General features: G+C 45.5%; 1 protein-coding gene across 1 annotated transcript in view; it reads left to right on the forward strand.

Annotated features, from left to right (window-relative positions):
• The window catches only part of LOC116435128 (interleukin-1 receptor accessory protein-like 1-B), a 227,531-nt gene that overhangs the window by 176,556 nt on the left and 38,015 nt on the right, over window positions 1–12,960 (forward strand). The window contains exon 3 of the mRNA XM_031994364.2: window positions 2,244–2,457. Within this exon, the coding sequence (XP_031850224.1) occupies window positions 2,244–2,457 (214 nt within the window). The remainder of the gene's footprint in view (window positions 1–2,243; window positions 2,458–12,960) is intronic.

The raw sequence follows: 12,960 nt of genomic DNA on the forward strand, positions 1-12,960 counted from the left end.
TTACCTGAATCTTCCGAATCATCGTGTTTCTAGTATTCTAGCAGACGTCTAGCAATTGTTAAATTCCGCGTCCCCATCGGATTCATACACTGGCCAACAACGTTGATTCGAGGGATCGGTTAGTTGAGCAAGCAGGCTCGGATCCCTTACAGCCCTTTGAAACGAGCAACTTCCCCGGAGCGACGTACCTGCAGCGAATCCCCGCCATCCGAACTCGGAAACTCGCCGAACCCGGGACAGAAAAGCGCGGTCGGAGGCGGCGTTGTTTGACGACGAAACAACGCCGAGCCCCTTCGCGGCGCCGAACGCAGATGGGAAACAGGAAGCGGATAATGGAACGTAAACGGATTACAAGCGCGGAACTTGTGTTCGAGTAAATATCAGCAGCGGCCCGCGGTGAATTCACGTTCCGATTAAGCGCGCGTTGTATTTTTCCCGGGCCGGGATTCCGGGCCGTTCGCCACCGTTATTTATTTCCGGTTCAACCGCTTCCTGGCCGGCGTAACGAATTATGCGTCGTTACGCGCTAAAAAATATATCTGTGATTATTATTAGCATTATCGTTGGCACCGTGATTATGAACACGTTGAACGCCGCGGGATTTCGAGAAAATGTAATACAGTCGAGCCTGTTTTTGTTCGGTGGATAGAGACCGTATAAAAAACCGCGCGAAAAATGTTCAGAAATTTACGAAAAATTGAGGTAGCGCTTTCGAACGAAATAAATGATTAAATTACACACGGTATCGTTTTAAAAAGATTTAATTTCTCGTACATGGAGAAATTTTCACATTGCACATGATTCACTGCTACTCGTAGTCCGAAACGCGCATCTTCTTGCGATGGACTGGTTCAAAGTCGCTTTCGTCACTTGAAAGACAATAACACCGTTGGAATTCGTATACCGTATAAAAAAAGTCGCACAAAATAAATCGCATAGAAAAGGGGCGCACAAAAACCGGTTTGACTGTATTAACCTTAATCGTACCACGTGTTTTCATAACGAATCGTGACTCTCAGCCACTTATGAGAATAATAGGAATGATTAAAATGTTATTGCTTTTGTTTATAGGGCCCAAACTTTGAAATCCCAAAGAAAATTTTGAAAATGCAGTATGAAATAATCAAAAAGTTTAAGTAAACAGTTCAAATGTGACTCGAAGTCACATCGTGGTCCGTGATTTAGGGTTAAATCATTTGATCGAATTGCGTTATTATTATTGCAAACTAGTCTAGTTGAATGCCAACCCATTATGTAGCATTATTTATAATATAGAAATGTTTTCAAATAATCGTCGTTTAATTGAGTGAACTATAGTAATCCGATTTGGTTGGGGGTCACCGGTGACCCTCATTGAACGCGTTAGCGTGTTCTAGAACCGTTCAAATTCTGCGCTGAATATTTATGATTTTCGACTGTCATCTGTCAATTCCGGAGTCTAACTGTAAAACGAGTCGCTCAGAAGTCAGTGTGGTCCAGAAAACAAAAATTGAGAATGTTTAAACCTTAGCCCCCTGATTTTCCAATCTACCAGCAACTCCAAGACATTTTTAGTCCTCGTGATGAATATGAATAAGTATTATAACATTTCTTAGATTTTTTGTTTCTTAGGAAAAGATTTATGTGTGCAGCAAATGCAATAATCATAGGGCAGTTTTTTCACTTTTCATCATCGAAGTGTTTAATAATATAAGTGCCGTAGTAGAGCCTACAGAGTGCAAAGGGTCAACACATTGATGTTAAAACCTTTTGGTTTATTAGTGTGATCAAAGTATATAGTCTTGTTTCAAAGGATACGCTCTGCAATGATAGAATATTATTTATTCCATGAGAATTTATAAAAATCAGAAGACATTGTCTTCAGAGCCACTAACGTGTCGTCGATAACGTATTTTCCTGGGAATTTCTTTGCTCCTATCGCAGCCATTTTTTCATAAAAATGAGATTAGCTTTACGAGAATTTACATTGATAAGTTGCAAGTGGTTTAACATGGTATCCAACGATTATTGAGTTTCTTGTTTCGAATGACGCAGTTGTGAACAGCAATGATTAGACACCATGTGTTTCCTTATCTTTTATTTATTCTGTTCTCTTCGTGGAATTGGTAAGGACCGAACAAGTTTATGGGAATGTATTTCGTGAAATAGGAGAAGGAGGGGCAAGATATATCGCGAGCATGTTAGGCGCTGGTAGGAATTTGCGGTTGGTCAAGGATTTTCTAACGGGTCCGTTAAATTTTCAGGCGAGAAGTCCGGAGGGTACACTGGGAAGCCGTTGCCGACGTTCAGGCCGGCCTCGCAGTTGGTGCCTCTGGGAGGAGCAGCGAGGCTGTTTTGCGAAGCTTATCTCGGGAAGGTCGAGCTGCCGGACGCGAAGAATTCGGTGACCTGGTCGAAAAGCGACAGCAACGTCACACTGCCTGATCACGGGAGGATCGCCCAGCACAGAGTGTCCAGGTGAGTCCTTTCCTTCGTCGATTTTATTCGAGTTTCTTAACGAAATCCCGCTATAAATGGCTGAAGGAACACTCAGTTATTTATTTAGCCATTGTTGTAACTATTACGAAGCTATTCCTCGCAGATTTTATGCTATATGATACAGGTCACTTAAAAGTTTTGAATACAATTAACTCTGCACTCGAGAATATTTTTCTCAGCAGATATTCATTATTTTCTGATGAAATATCAATGACATTACAACTTGCATAAGTTAAGTAACAGAACTATTTTATTTCGCTGTTCCGTGTGTCGATGCATTGTATAAAACTTTAATATTGAATTCTAAATTTCATCATTTTCATGGGTCAAATTAAATGGCGACTGAAAGGCGCCTCTCGAGTGCAAGGGATTAATTTTGTTAATTTCCTCTTCTGTTCTATACGATATATATAATATCCATTGTAAATAGTTATCGTATAGATTATATCATTTTTCCAAGTTTCCGTTTCGTCCACCTTCGTCAATAGCATTTACCGATGAATATTATCTCCATCGAGTGTCTTCTGTTTATTCCCCTGAAAATTTGTCGTATCGCCGCCGTAATATCCGAGGTAGCATGAATTATTCAATAATCTGTTGCGCGGGTATCGAAACATGCTAATCGGGAGCGAATGAAACAAAGTCAATCTCACGCGGCGACGGTTCGATCAGAATCGAACGGTCCGAAGAACAATCGGAGATCAGAAGGCAGAGAGGAGACGGAGCGGTGACAGGGATGGGAAGACGTAGCGTCAGCGGCGGACCGCTAATTAAGGGACACGTTCGTCTGGGAGTATCGGAATTTCCCTTTGATCCGGCGGCGCATATCCTGCTTCCGGTAACCGCGGAAGGAGCGCGGAATGTGTACACTCGCGGATCGGTTGATAGGAGGTTTGCCTAACGAGGGATCGATAATGAAATCCCGGCGGTCGTTATCGCCGGAAACGAATTTCCTGCTCTTTAAAGCGCTCTTACATTCCGCTCGAAAATTATTTTCAATTGTTCCCGTGAACGTAACGGTTTGTTCGTGAGCACTGCGAGGCGGGACGCGATCAGACATCGGATAGACGTAAAATTGAAGCAGTTCGTGTAACAGAATCGAAACTTCTAACCTCGCTCGCCTCGTTGGCCTCGACGAAACTAGATTTATTTCACCTATTCTCTATCGCCATTTATTTCTATAACAGCTTTTAACCAGTTAAATGTGTTCGACGAGTATACACGTCATCGTAAAGCTTGACACGATACTAATTCTTTCATGATTCTTTATTTTTTCACATAAACATGTAATTCTTCGTTTCGCTTTGATCTTTCATTAACACTAGGTTTTTACGTCGACTTTGATTGATGCAATTATATCAATATGTACTTTGATTAACTGTTTTTAAATCTCTAACTTCCAAAATCCGAATGAACGAAAATGAATTTTTCTAGGAGCAGTAGAATGAACCGCACAGTAAATGTCCGTAAACCTAGTGTTAAAATCTACTCTACGTGCATTCGTCCTGCGTTCAACAAGTACACGCTCCATTTTTCGATTTTATTGCGGAACGAGAGGTTTTTCCAACTAAATTCCACAGTTAACTGGTTCACACGTTACTCAATTCAGGTTCGCTAAATCTAAATTTCACTAAACCCAAATTTTACTACATGAAAATTTAAAAGAATCTTACAAAAATCAAATATTTATTCCAAATGTCACTGTACATGTGCTAACTTGAAATTATTAACACGTTGAATGCCATGGGGTTTACCGGTGACCCCCAACCAAATCGAATTACTATAGTTCACTCAATTAAACCATGATTATTTGAAAACATTTCTATATTATAAACAATGCTAACTAACGTGGTCACATTCAGCTAGACGAACCTGCAAGAATAACAATGCAATTCAATCAAATGATTTAATATTCTATTTTTCCCATTTCAAGTATTCTGTACCATGAAATCGTGCGGCATTCAACGTATTATCCCTTATAGCTTTATTTTGAGTTCGCCATTGAAATAAAATAATAATATAAAAGAACCAATAAGTGACTGCCGCATCTAGACGGCGTCAGCCGCTGTGATGCACCAAATGACTGCCGTATATACACGGCACCGGAAAGGGTTAAACACAGAAATCTGTACATCATCCCAACTCGTCTCACTCGAAGTGCAATATGACGATCGTCCCAGAAACCTGACTCCACCATCACGTCAACCTAGATCATCGGAAAGACTCCAGGTTCGAAGAACCTCGTCAGCCGTAATGGCGGCCGCTGCGAACGAGTTCGGCGAGGACAAACGGCTCGGGCGAGACGCAATGTAACGGCGAGGCCTAACGAATCCCTTACAGCCGAGAAAGGAGCGGCGTTGGACGGGCGTCGACGCAAACACGCAAACGACCGGATTAATTCTGTAAACTATTGTCCGCGTAAACAGGCCGGCTGCGGGGGTTGGGGCGGCGCATAATCGACGGCCGACTGCGCGGCGGCCGGGTCGCCCCGTTGTCCGCGGTTTCCGCGAATGCAAATGCTTTCGCGTTCAACCATGTGTCTCACGGGTAAATTTCGAAATTGTACTGGAAACCTGTCCTCCAATTAGTGTCCGCATCCGCCGCCACGGTAATGGCACCCGCCGAGTACAAGCGAGCGCGAGCGATGTAAAGAGGGACGGCTGGGCGGCGGACGGTTTCAGCGTTTCGTCGGCCGCGCCGCTGCACCGACCACGAAATTCCTCTATTAAATCCAAGACGAGAGAGAGCCCCGCCCGTCGCCGTTCCGCCCCCGTACATCGATTTCCGACTTTAAATTGTGCCCGACAAACGGGTTAACGACGCTCGACAAATTGTTCCCGGTGCATTCGAGGGCCCTCGGTTATCTGGAAGTGAACGCCATTATGATTCTATGCGGAAACGGTCTCGCGAATCGCGGACTGTTGGGCAAACATTGGGATGTTATGCGAGGCATTCCGGAGGGAGTGAATGAGTCGGGAAACGGGGGATCGGGGATTTGAAGATTGGAAAGTTGAGAAAAGGAGAGTGGAAGGTGGTAGCTGGAAAATGGGAAATTAGGAAAAGGGAAGGTGGAAGATTGAGAGATTGGAAAATTGAGGAATTAGCGATTGGGGAAACGACAATATTGAAGAGTGTGCCGTCTATCGAAAATCATTGTGAATGTTTGACGAAGATTAGACAGTAATGCGAATGATATGTAATATATTTGCAAATAACTCTATGTTTGCTTGAAATAATAAACGGAATTCAAGTGTTGCAAGAATTCTTCTATCTCTCTTGGCACGTAGCGCGCCGAAGACGCGTGTTCCGTGGATGCACCGCGCAACTTTATGCAAATTCCTATTCTCACGGAAGAATTAAAAGGACGAGTATCAAGGAAACTATTATTTTCTCCGCCGTTGGTTCCAGCGAATCGGAAAAAGAAGGAGCGGTGTTAAATTTCGTCAAACTTTTTATTTCACAAATTGCTGTGCGAATGCACAATGATCGCCTTCGTCACGCCACACCGATTATTCTTCAAAACGAGAAACCCACGTAGCGAGGCGCGATTTGTTCGATATTTCTTCAGAATACGCCAGCTGTTCAAATGGGAGCAGTTCTCACAGTTTCGATGGGTTTCCTAAACATCGCCCACTGGAAATCTAAACGATAGAGTATATTACTCAAAATGATTTATCCGTCTAGAATAGTAATTGCCATTGCTAAGACTTCGATCAAGAAATCATCGAACATCAATTATTAACGCTAAAACTACCGGATAGATCAAAATGACCGATTCCTAGTTTCTTCTTTTAGAATCACTGCAAAGGTACAGATACTTCTTTCGGAAAGGATTAACCAGTTGACTGTGGAATTTAGTTGGAAAAACCTCTGATTCTCCGAATAAAATCGAAAAATGGAGCGTGTACTCGTCGAACGCAGGACGAATGCACGTAGAGTAGATTTCAATGAAAGATCAAAGCGAAATAAACAAGAATTACATGTTTACGTGACAAAATAAAGAATTCATGAAAGAATTAGTATCATGTCAAGCTTCACGATGACGTGTATACTCGTCGAACACAGTTAACACGTTGAATGCCACACGATTTTAATCTGCAAAATATGCGAAAGGAAATAACAATATTAAATTATTCAATTGAGTCGCGTTGTTATTATCGCAGGTTTGTTTTGTTGCATGTCATCGCTTACAATATAGGAATGTTTTCAAATAATCATCGTTTAGTTGAGGAAATCGCAGTAACTGAATTTACCCACGACATTCAACGTGTTAACTGGTTAACGAGGCTGATTCAGCAATAAACTGAAATATAAGCCAACTGAAATCTTAATAAATTCACGCTTACACCTTTCATAAAGAAACGTTCGAAACACGGTTCAAGTGCTCGGCAGTTCCAGCGTTGATCTCCGACGAACCGTCTAAATAACTGCCGGCAGATGATGCATTGAATTCCAGCTCTTATTCGATCAAATCGAACATCGAACAACGAACGATCGTTTGCGTAAACTCCTTTCCGGTGAAACTCCGGCAACCTGTGGCAATCGATAGACGAAGCGCGAGTTCGCGGCTCCGCTGTCCAAATAACCGGCAGCCGGCGAAATAATTGGGGACGCCGCCAAACAATCCGGGAAACACGCTCGGCTACGCGCGGGAACGCAAACTTCCTCGAGGCGGAGGCGTCCTACGTAGCCCGGATCGATGGGGACCGGGGAAATTCCCCGTGATTGCGGTTCCGCCGCGGAAAGCGGAATTCCCGTGGCAAAAAGTATCCGGCCGGACGAACCCGGCGCTCGCTCGACGCCAAAGCATTCCTGCGAAATCACCTCTTTCCCTTTTAGCGCACCGATCGCCGCGACAATCCTCGCCGTTACAGTCTGTCCCTCGAAAGAAAGGATCCGACGTTCATAATAGCTGTCGCGCAATTTCCGGCCGCTGCATACTCGTAACAGTCGCACGGACATCTTGAAAAATTCAACAAAAAGGGAACGGGACGAGGGAAGAATACAGTGGGAATTATTTAGGACGGTGTATAGGCTGCCTTAAGAATGCAGCACTCTGCAGGACGTGTTTGAATAGGTCTAGCAACCCTAGTCTCAAAGACGACGCCTTGACACTAGATTCACGGTCCTTTTCACGGATACTGAATTTTTTAAGCGTTATCTCCTAAGAATTTAAGTGAGCTTTTATCGATGCAATTATGCGAGTACACATTGTAATTCTCCGTTTTTGAAACCAGTTGCTTCGACCTATATGAACGAACATGCTTCTGGAAGCGATGGAATAAAGTGTAGAATGTCCGTGAATCTCCTGTTAACGCCTGATTCGAAATATTCTCTAATCGCGTAGCCTCCCTCCGAGCGAGTTTCTACAACTAAAACAAAGATCCCATCTGCGCCGATCCCCACAGCGACAGCAAAGATATCTAAAGCAACCAAGAATCTCATCAGAGCCTACAAGTGTCTACAACAGCCAAAAATCCTATTACCTATCTCCATCCATCACGCGAGCCTACAGAAAAGTCTGTACACCGAAGAAATCCGAGAAATCCCACTGGCACTTCTCAGCACGCAAGCCTACTCGGAACTCCGTACCCCGAGGAAGTCCCAAAATCCCATTAGTGCCTATTCCCGATCAGCCCAGAAGCTCACGCAAAACCAACAAACGATTTCGAGCGCTAGAATCCCGAAGCGAAGTTCCTCGAAAGGAAGGAGGCAGCTCCGGCGGAACGCGGCTCGCGAGAGGCAGCAGAGCAGCGTCTTCAGGGTCGACGAGCGCGATCGCGAGGTCCGGTGATTAGCCTTTTTGCGTCTCGGGCGATCTCTCTCTTTCTCCTTCCGCGAGCATTATAGGCTTAATAACGCGAGGATAAAGCTAGCGGTGAAGTCCGAACGGCGGCCACGACGAAGACGAAGACGAAGACGAAGAAGCACGGCGAAGCGGGGACCGAGGACTGGCGCGAGGAGGGATTCCGTGGAATGTTCGCGTCCCGCTCTTTCGACGGACGTCTACGCGAGCTCCGTCATTACACTAATGATACCCCGGTCTCTTTCCACGGGGAATCGGCCCCTTTTTCGTGCGTGTCCCCCTCGCCGCCGCGCCGGTGCCGATTCTCTCTCGCTCCCTCGCCTTCCCATCGGCGTCCTCTTCTTCGCCGGTCCTTGCTCGACACAAACCGAACACCCGGGAGGGAAGGGAGAAATACCGACAGGTAATCGTCGATCCTGCACAAGCCGGCTGCGCTCTCGGTTTCTTGCTCTCCGTGGCTCGGATCGATCGTTCTCGAACTTTCGGAGGTAAAAATCGTTCGGTTTTGATGATTGGTGGATGTACGCCGGCGGATGCAGGTTTTGACTGGTTTCTGCGGTCGATCCGACGCGCGTCGGGGATGAGGAGCCGGTTTCAAACGGAATTGCGCGCCCTTTCAGACCGTTGATTAGTTCCCTTTTTTCACTTCTTCCTCTTTGCTATCGGGAAAGCGAATCATTCGGGACGCTTCCGTGCGGATTGGGATGTTAGGAGAGTTAGGATAGGTTGTTGATTTGTTTTGGAGCTGTGCTCGGTTAGCTGTTGCGCGGGGTTTTAGGATTGTTCGTCTAAGATGAGGAGTGTAACGTTAGGAGCGCGTAGTTTGGAATGCGGTGGAAAGTTGTCGAAATGAGTGAACTCGTAGGGTAATGAGGCTTGATTTAACTAGATGCAATTTGATACCGCATTCGAGGATACATACTAATGACATGTGTATTATTGTAAAGGTTTCGAGCACTGCTTTAATGACTGAGAGTAATCCTTGGCTTCCCAACTGTCAAAATAGTTGGCCGGTTTAGCTGGAAGCGACAAGTGGTACTCTGTGGTGGTACATTTGATAAACTGCATCACGGAAACCGCATCGCTCGGTCTAGGCTAGTCATTGATTTATATTTCCCTTTACGAGCGCCCATTTAATGCGATTCTCTCGACAGACAATGCATCCGAACCAATAATTGCGGGATATAAAATCTCATAACTTCTCCTCGCAAATGAATAGAGGAACTCTGCAGAAATGAATCACTTCTCGTTTTACTGATATTACCAAATTACCAATTTATCAAATTACCAAACTACCAAATTACCAAATTACCAAACTACCGAACTACCAAATTACCAAATTCTTCAAAATTATCAAAAATATCTTCGAAGTTCATTTCAAATTCTATTCTAAATCGTGTTACCTTCGACCAACATCTAGCTCCCTTTTTTCACAAAAACTAAAGTCGTGGCTCGCCTTCGCCTTATTTTCCGCAAGAAGGTTCTATCAACACCATCGATACGGTTTCCTATGCAGCGCCGTCGATCCCGTGTCCATTCAAACGAACCCAAGCGAATGCACGAGTCTAAGAGCGTGATCGAGCGGAACCGACGTCGAATAGGCGAAATCGACGGTAGGGAAAAGCCCGTCCTTGTCCATTGAAGGACTCGCCGTCGTCGTCGGCGCGGCCGATCGATCGGCCATACCTGGGTTGCATCGGCGAGGCTTCTATCTGCCAATCACGGTCTAATTCCGAAACGGTCGGCGCAGGACGGTCATCCCTTCTGCTCGACTTCCGCTCTCGCCGATGGAATTAAGGATCCCACACCATCCCTGAAACCGAAATACATTCGCAGCGGAATTGCGCGAATAATTGTTCTTACACGCTCGTGCGCTCCGAAATGCGAAATTCGCACAATTGATTCAAGCGAATAGCTTCCCTTCTTCCAATTACAATTCATTGCTCGAACTCGTCGCGAGAAACATGGAAAAAGTAACAATCCGAGGAATATTATCGCGTACAGTTCGAAGTAGACACTTCAAAGGTAATTAAAAACTAGCACAACATAAAGACTTGAATAATTATTGAAGCACACTCCGCCGCTTCGATAATCAATGAAGCACATTCAAATCTAAAACAGTAATTTCAAGATACCAAGGAAGTGAACCACATCGACGTAGCTTCAATATCCAATTCCACTGCAACCACTCCATGTTCCACCACTTTCAAACGTTAACACGTTGAATGTCACGCGATTTCACGAAGCAAAATACATGAACCTAAAAAAGCTATAATATTGAACTATTGAATTAAATTGCGTTATTGTTACATTTATCTTGTCGATTGTCACTGCATTAGGCGACATCATTTATAAGATAAAAATATTTTCAGTCACCGTTTAATTCAATGAATTATAGCGATTCGATTTGGTCGGGTAAACATGGTGGAACGTTCACCGGCATGGCATTCAACGTGTCAACATTACAATCACACTAAACGCAACAGAAACTACCAAGCACAATGACACCAATCCCAAATTCCACAAGAAAAGCTGAAATCCACGAATCCCAGGGCGAAGCCGCAACCAGAAATCCGCAATAGAAGCGCATAATACCGGCGCGAGCGGTCGCCGGGTCCAATTAAACGCGAGGGCACGGTGCCCGGAGCCCGATAAGGCCCCGGCTTTTGTCCCAGGCTGGGACAACGGGTCTGAGGTCAATCCGGGACGGAAGAGAGGAAGAACCGGGTCGTGGCGGCGCGGAATGAAACGGAGCCAGGGTCACGGGCCTCTGCGGAGCCTGTCCGGCCGACCCTCCGCCGTTTTGTTCGTCGTTTTGTCGCTGGCCCCACTCCCCCTCGCTCTTTTTCTTTCTCTCGATCATCGTGGCGAGATAGCGGAGAGCTGGACCGGTCGCGGGTGGTCCGCGTCCGGCTTCTCATATTCTAAGCGTCGCCGCGCTCGGTCAGGATTAAACGAGATCGCCGATACCTGAGGAGCGGAGCTGCTGGCTCACGAGCTGTGCCCCTCGCCCTGCGCCTATAGTCGCCCTTCAATTTATATTCCGTTCGCTTTTAATCGAGCTTCCATTACGTGCCGGCGGGATCGAGTTAATACGATCGTGGCTCGTTGAACGCACGACCGTAAACGCTGCCCGGTCCTCGTGCCCGGCTGATCGGCGGACCGCGATTAAAAGACGCCGTGCCGATCCCTCCGCTGCTTCGACTTCCGTCATCCGCCGGGATTGTTGACCTGGGAGATGTAGACGTTTAGGAGAATTAGGCATGGAGTTCGGAGTAACAGAGAATTGGGAAGATCGTTCCGAGTGCTTGGAGATCAACAGGTTCGGTAGTTCTTTCGAATGTTCAATTGGGAATTGTCTCTTGGTGGAGAGGCGATTAGTTAGGCGATTCTGAGCTTGAGAATGAATTAATAGAAGCGGATCTTCTATTAACCCTTTGCGGACGAATGTCGACACTTTACCGAGATGAAACTTTCATGTTTGTAATACTAAGTTTCAAACAAATGATTCAACTACTCAAACAGCGAGAAACCAGTACATAATTTCCTTATTCCATGTTATTTAGGCACTCGATGTGTGATTTGGCAGAATCTGTGAAAGGTTTTGTATAGTTTAGAGAATCTTCGTCCGCAAAAGGTTACCTCTGAAGATTCTCTAAAGTATACAAAACCTTTTGTAGATTCTGCTGAATTAGATGTCGAATGCTTAGACAATAGAGGATAAGGAAACTATGCACTTTCCTGCTGTTTGAGTAAATCATTTGTTCGCGACTTGATACTCCAAACATGAAAGTCTGATCTTGGAGAAACGTCGACATTCGTCCGCAAAAGATTGATATTGAAGGAATGAAATGTTTTCTTAGTGTCTCGGATAGTGAAAGAAGGATTGGGTAGCAAGAAAAGAGGATAGAGGACGTTTCTCCATAGCTGTAACTCGAATCAGCGATCCCATTTTTCTAGACAAGTACAGTCCCTTTTCCATCAAGCGAATATCAATTTACCAGTTGATACGTATCTTAACGAGTCGGGAGAAAGTCGCTACGTTGCTCCGCGAAGAATTACCGCTCCCCCACGAGATCTCAGACGGAGCAGAGATCCGGTCCCTCCGGACGATGAAACATCGTTTGACTCCGAGGAGCCACCGGTCCAGAAATCAGATAAGGTCTTTTCGTCAAGGAAGCCAGGTTCTGCTTCTCATCGTGATAAAAGTATCCGCGAGACGATCCCTCCCAGCTGGTCCGTTCCCATCAACCGGAAATACGCTGACGCGGCCTCGGGATTCGACTTTCTCGCTCCCTGCGACAAAATGGCGGTCCGGCCGGCCCGGCGGACGAAACTCGGCCATCCGTCCGTACGCTCGTGGACCCAATGAAACCGTACGATACGCTTCTGCGGTTTTGAAAAATACTCGGACCGTACCACGAACTCTCCGCGATCTAAAGAAACTCCGGCTTTCCGGGGGGAAGACTTACGGTGACTTTTGTTTCGAGAAAATGACCCGTGAAACGTGAAGCGCCGGACTTCGGAACGCCTCGCGTAACTTTCGCAGGAGAAAAACGGGCCATTGCCTTCTGGACAAACATCCGGGATGGTATGAAAAGTTCGAAGGACCGCGAAGTACTTTAACGTCGTCTAGTTCTAAACAGAAGTATGTTTCGGGGATAAAGATGTCGGGG

Source organism: Nomia melanderi, chromosome 4 (genome assembly GCF_051020985.1).
Source record: "Nomia melanderi isolate GNS246 chromosome 4, iyNomMela1, whole genome shotgun sequence".
Taxonomy (NCBI): domain Eukaryota; kingdom Metazoa; phylum Arthropoda; class Insecta; order Hymenoptera; family Halictidae; genus Nomia; species Nomia melanderi.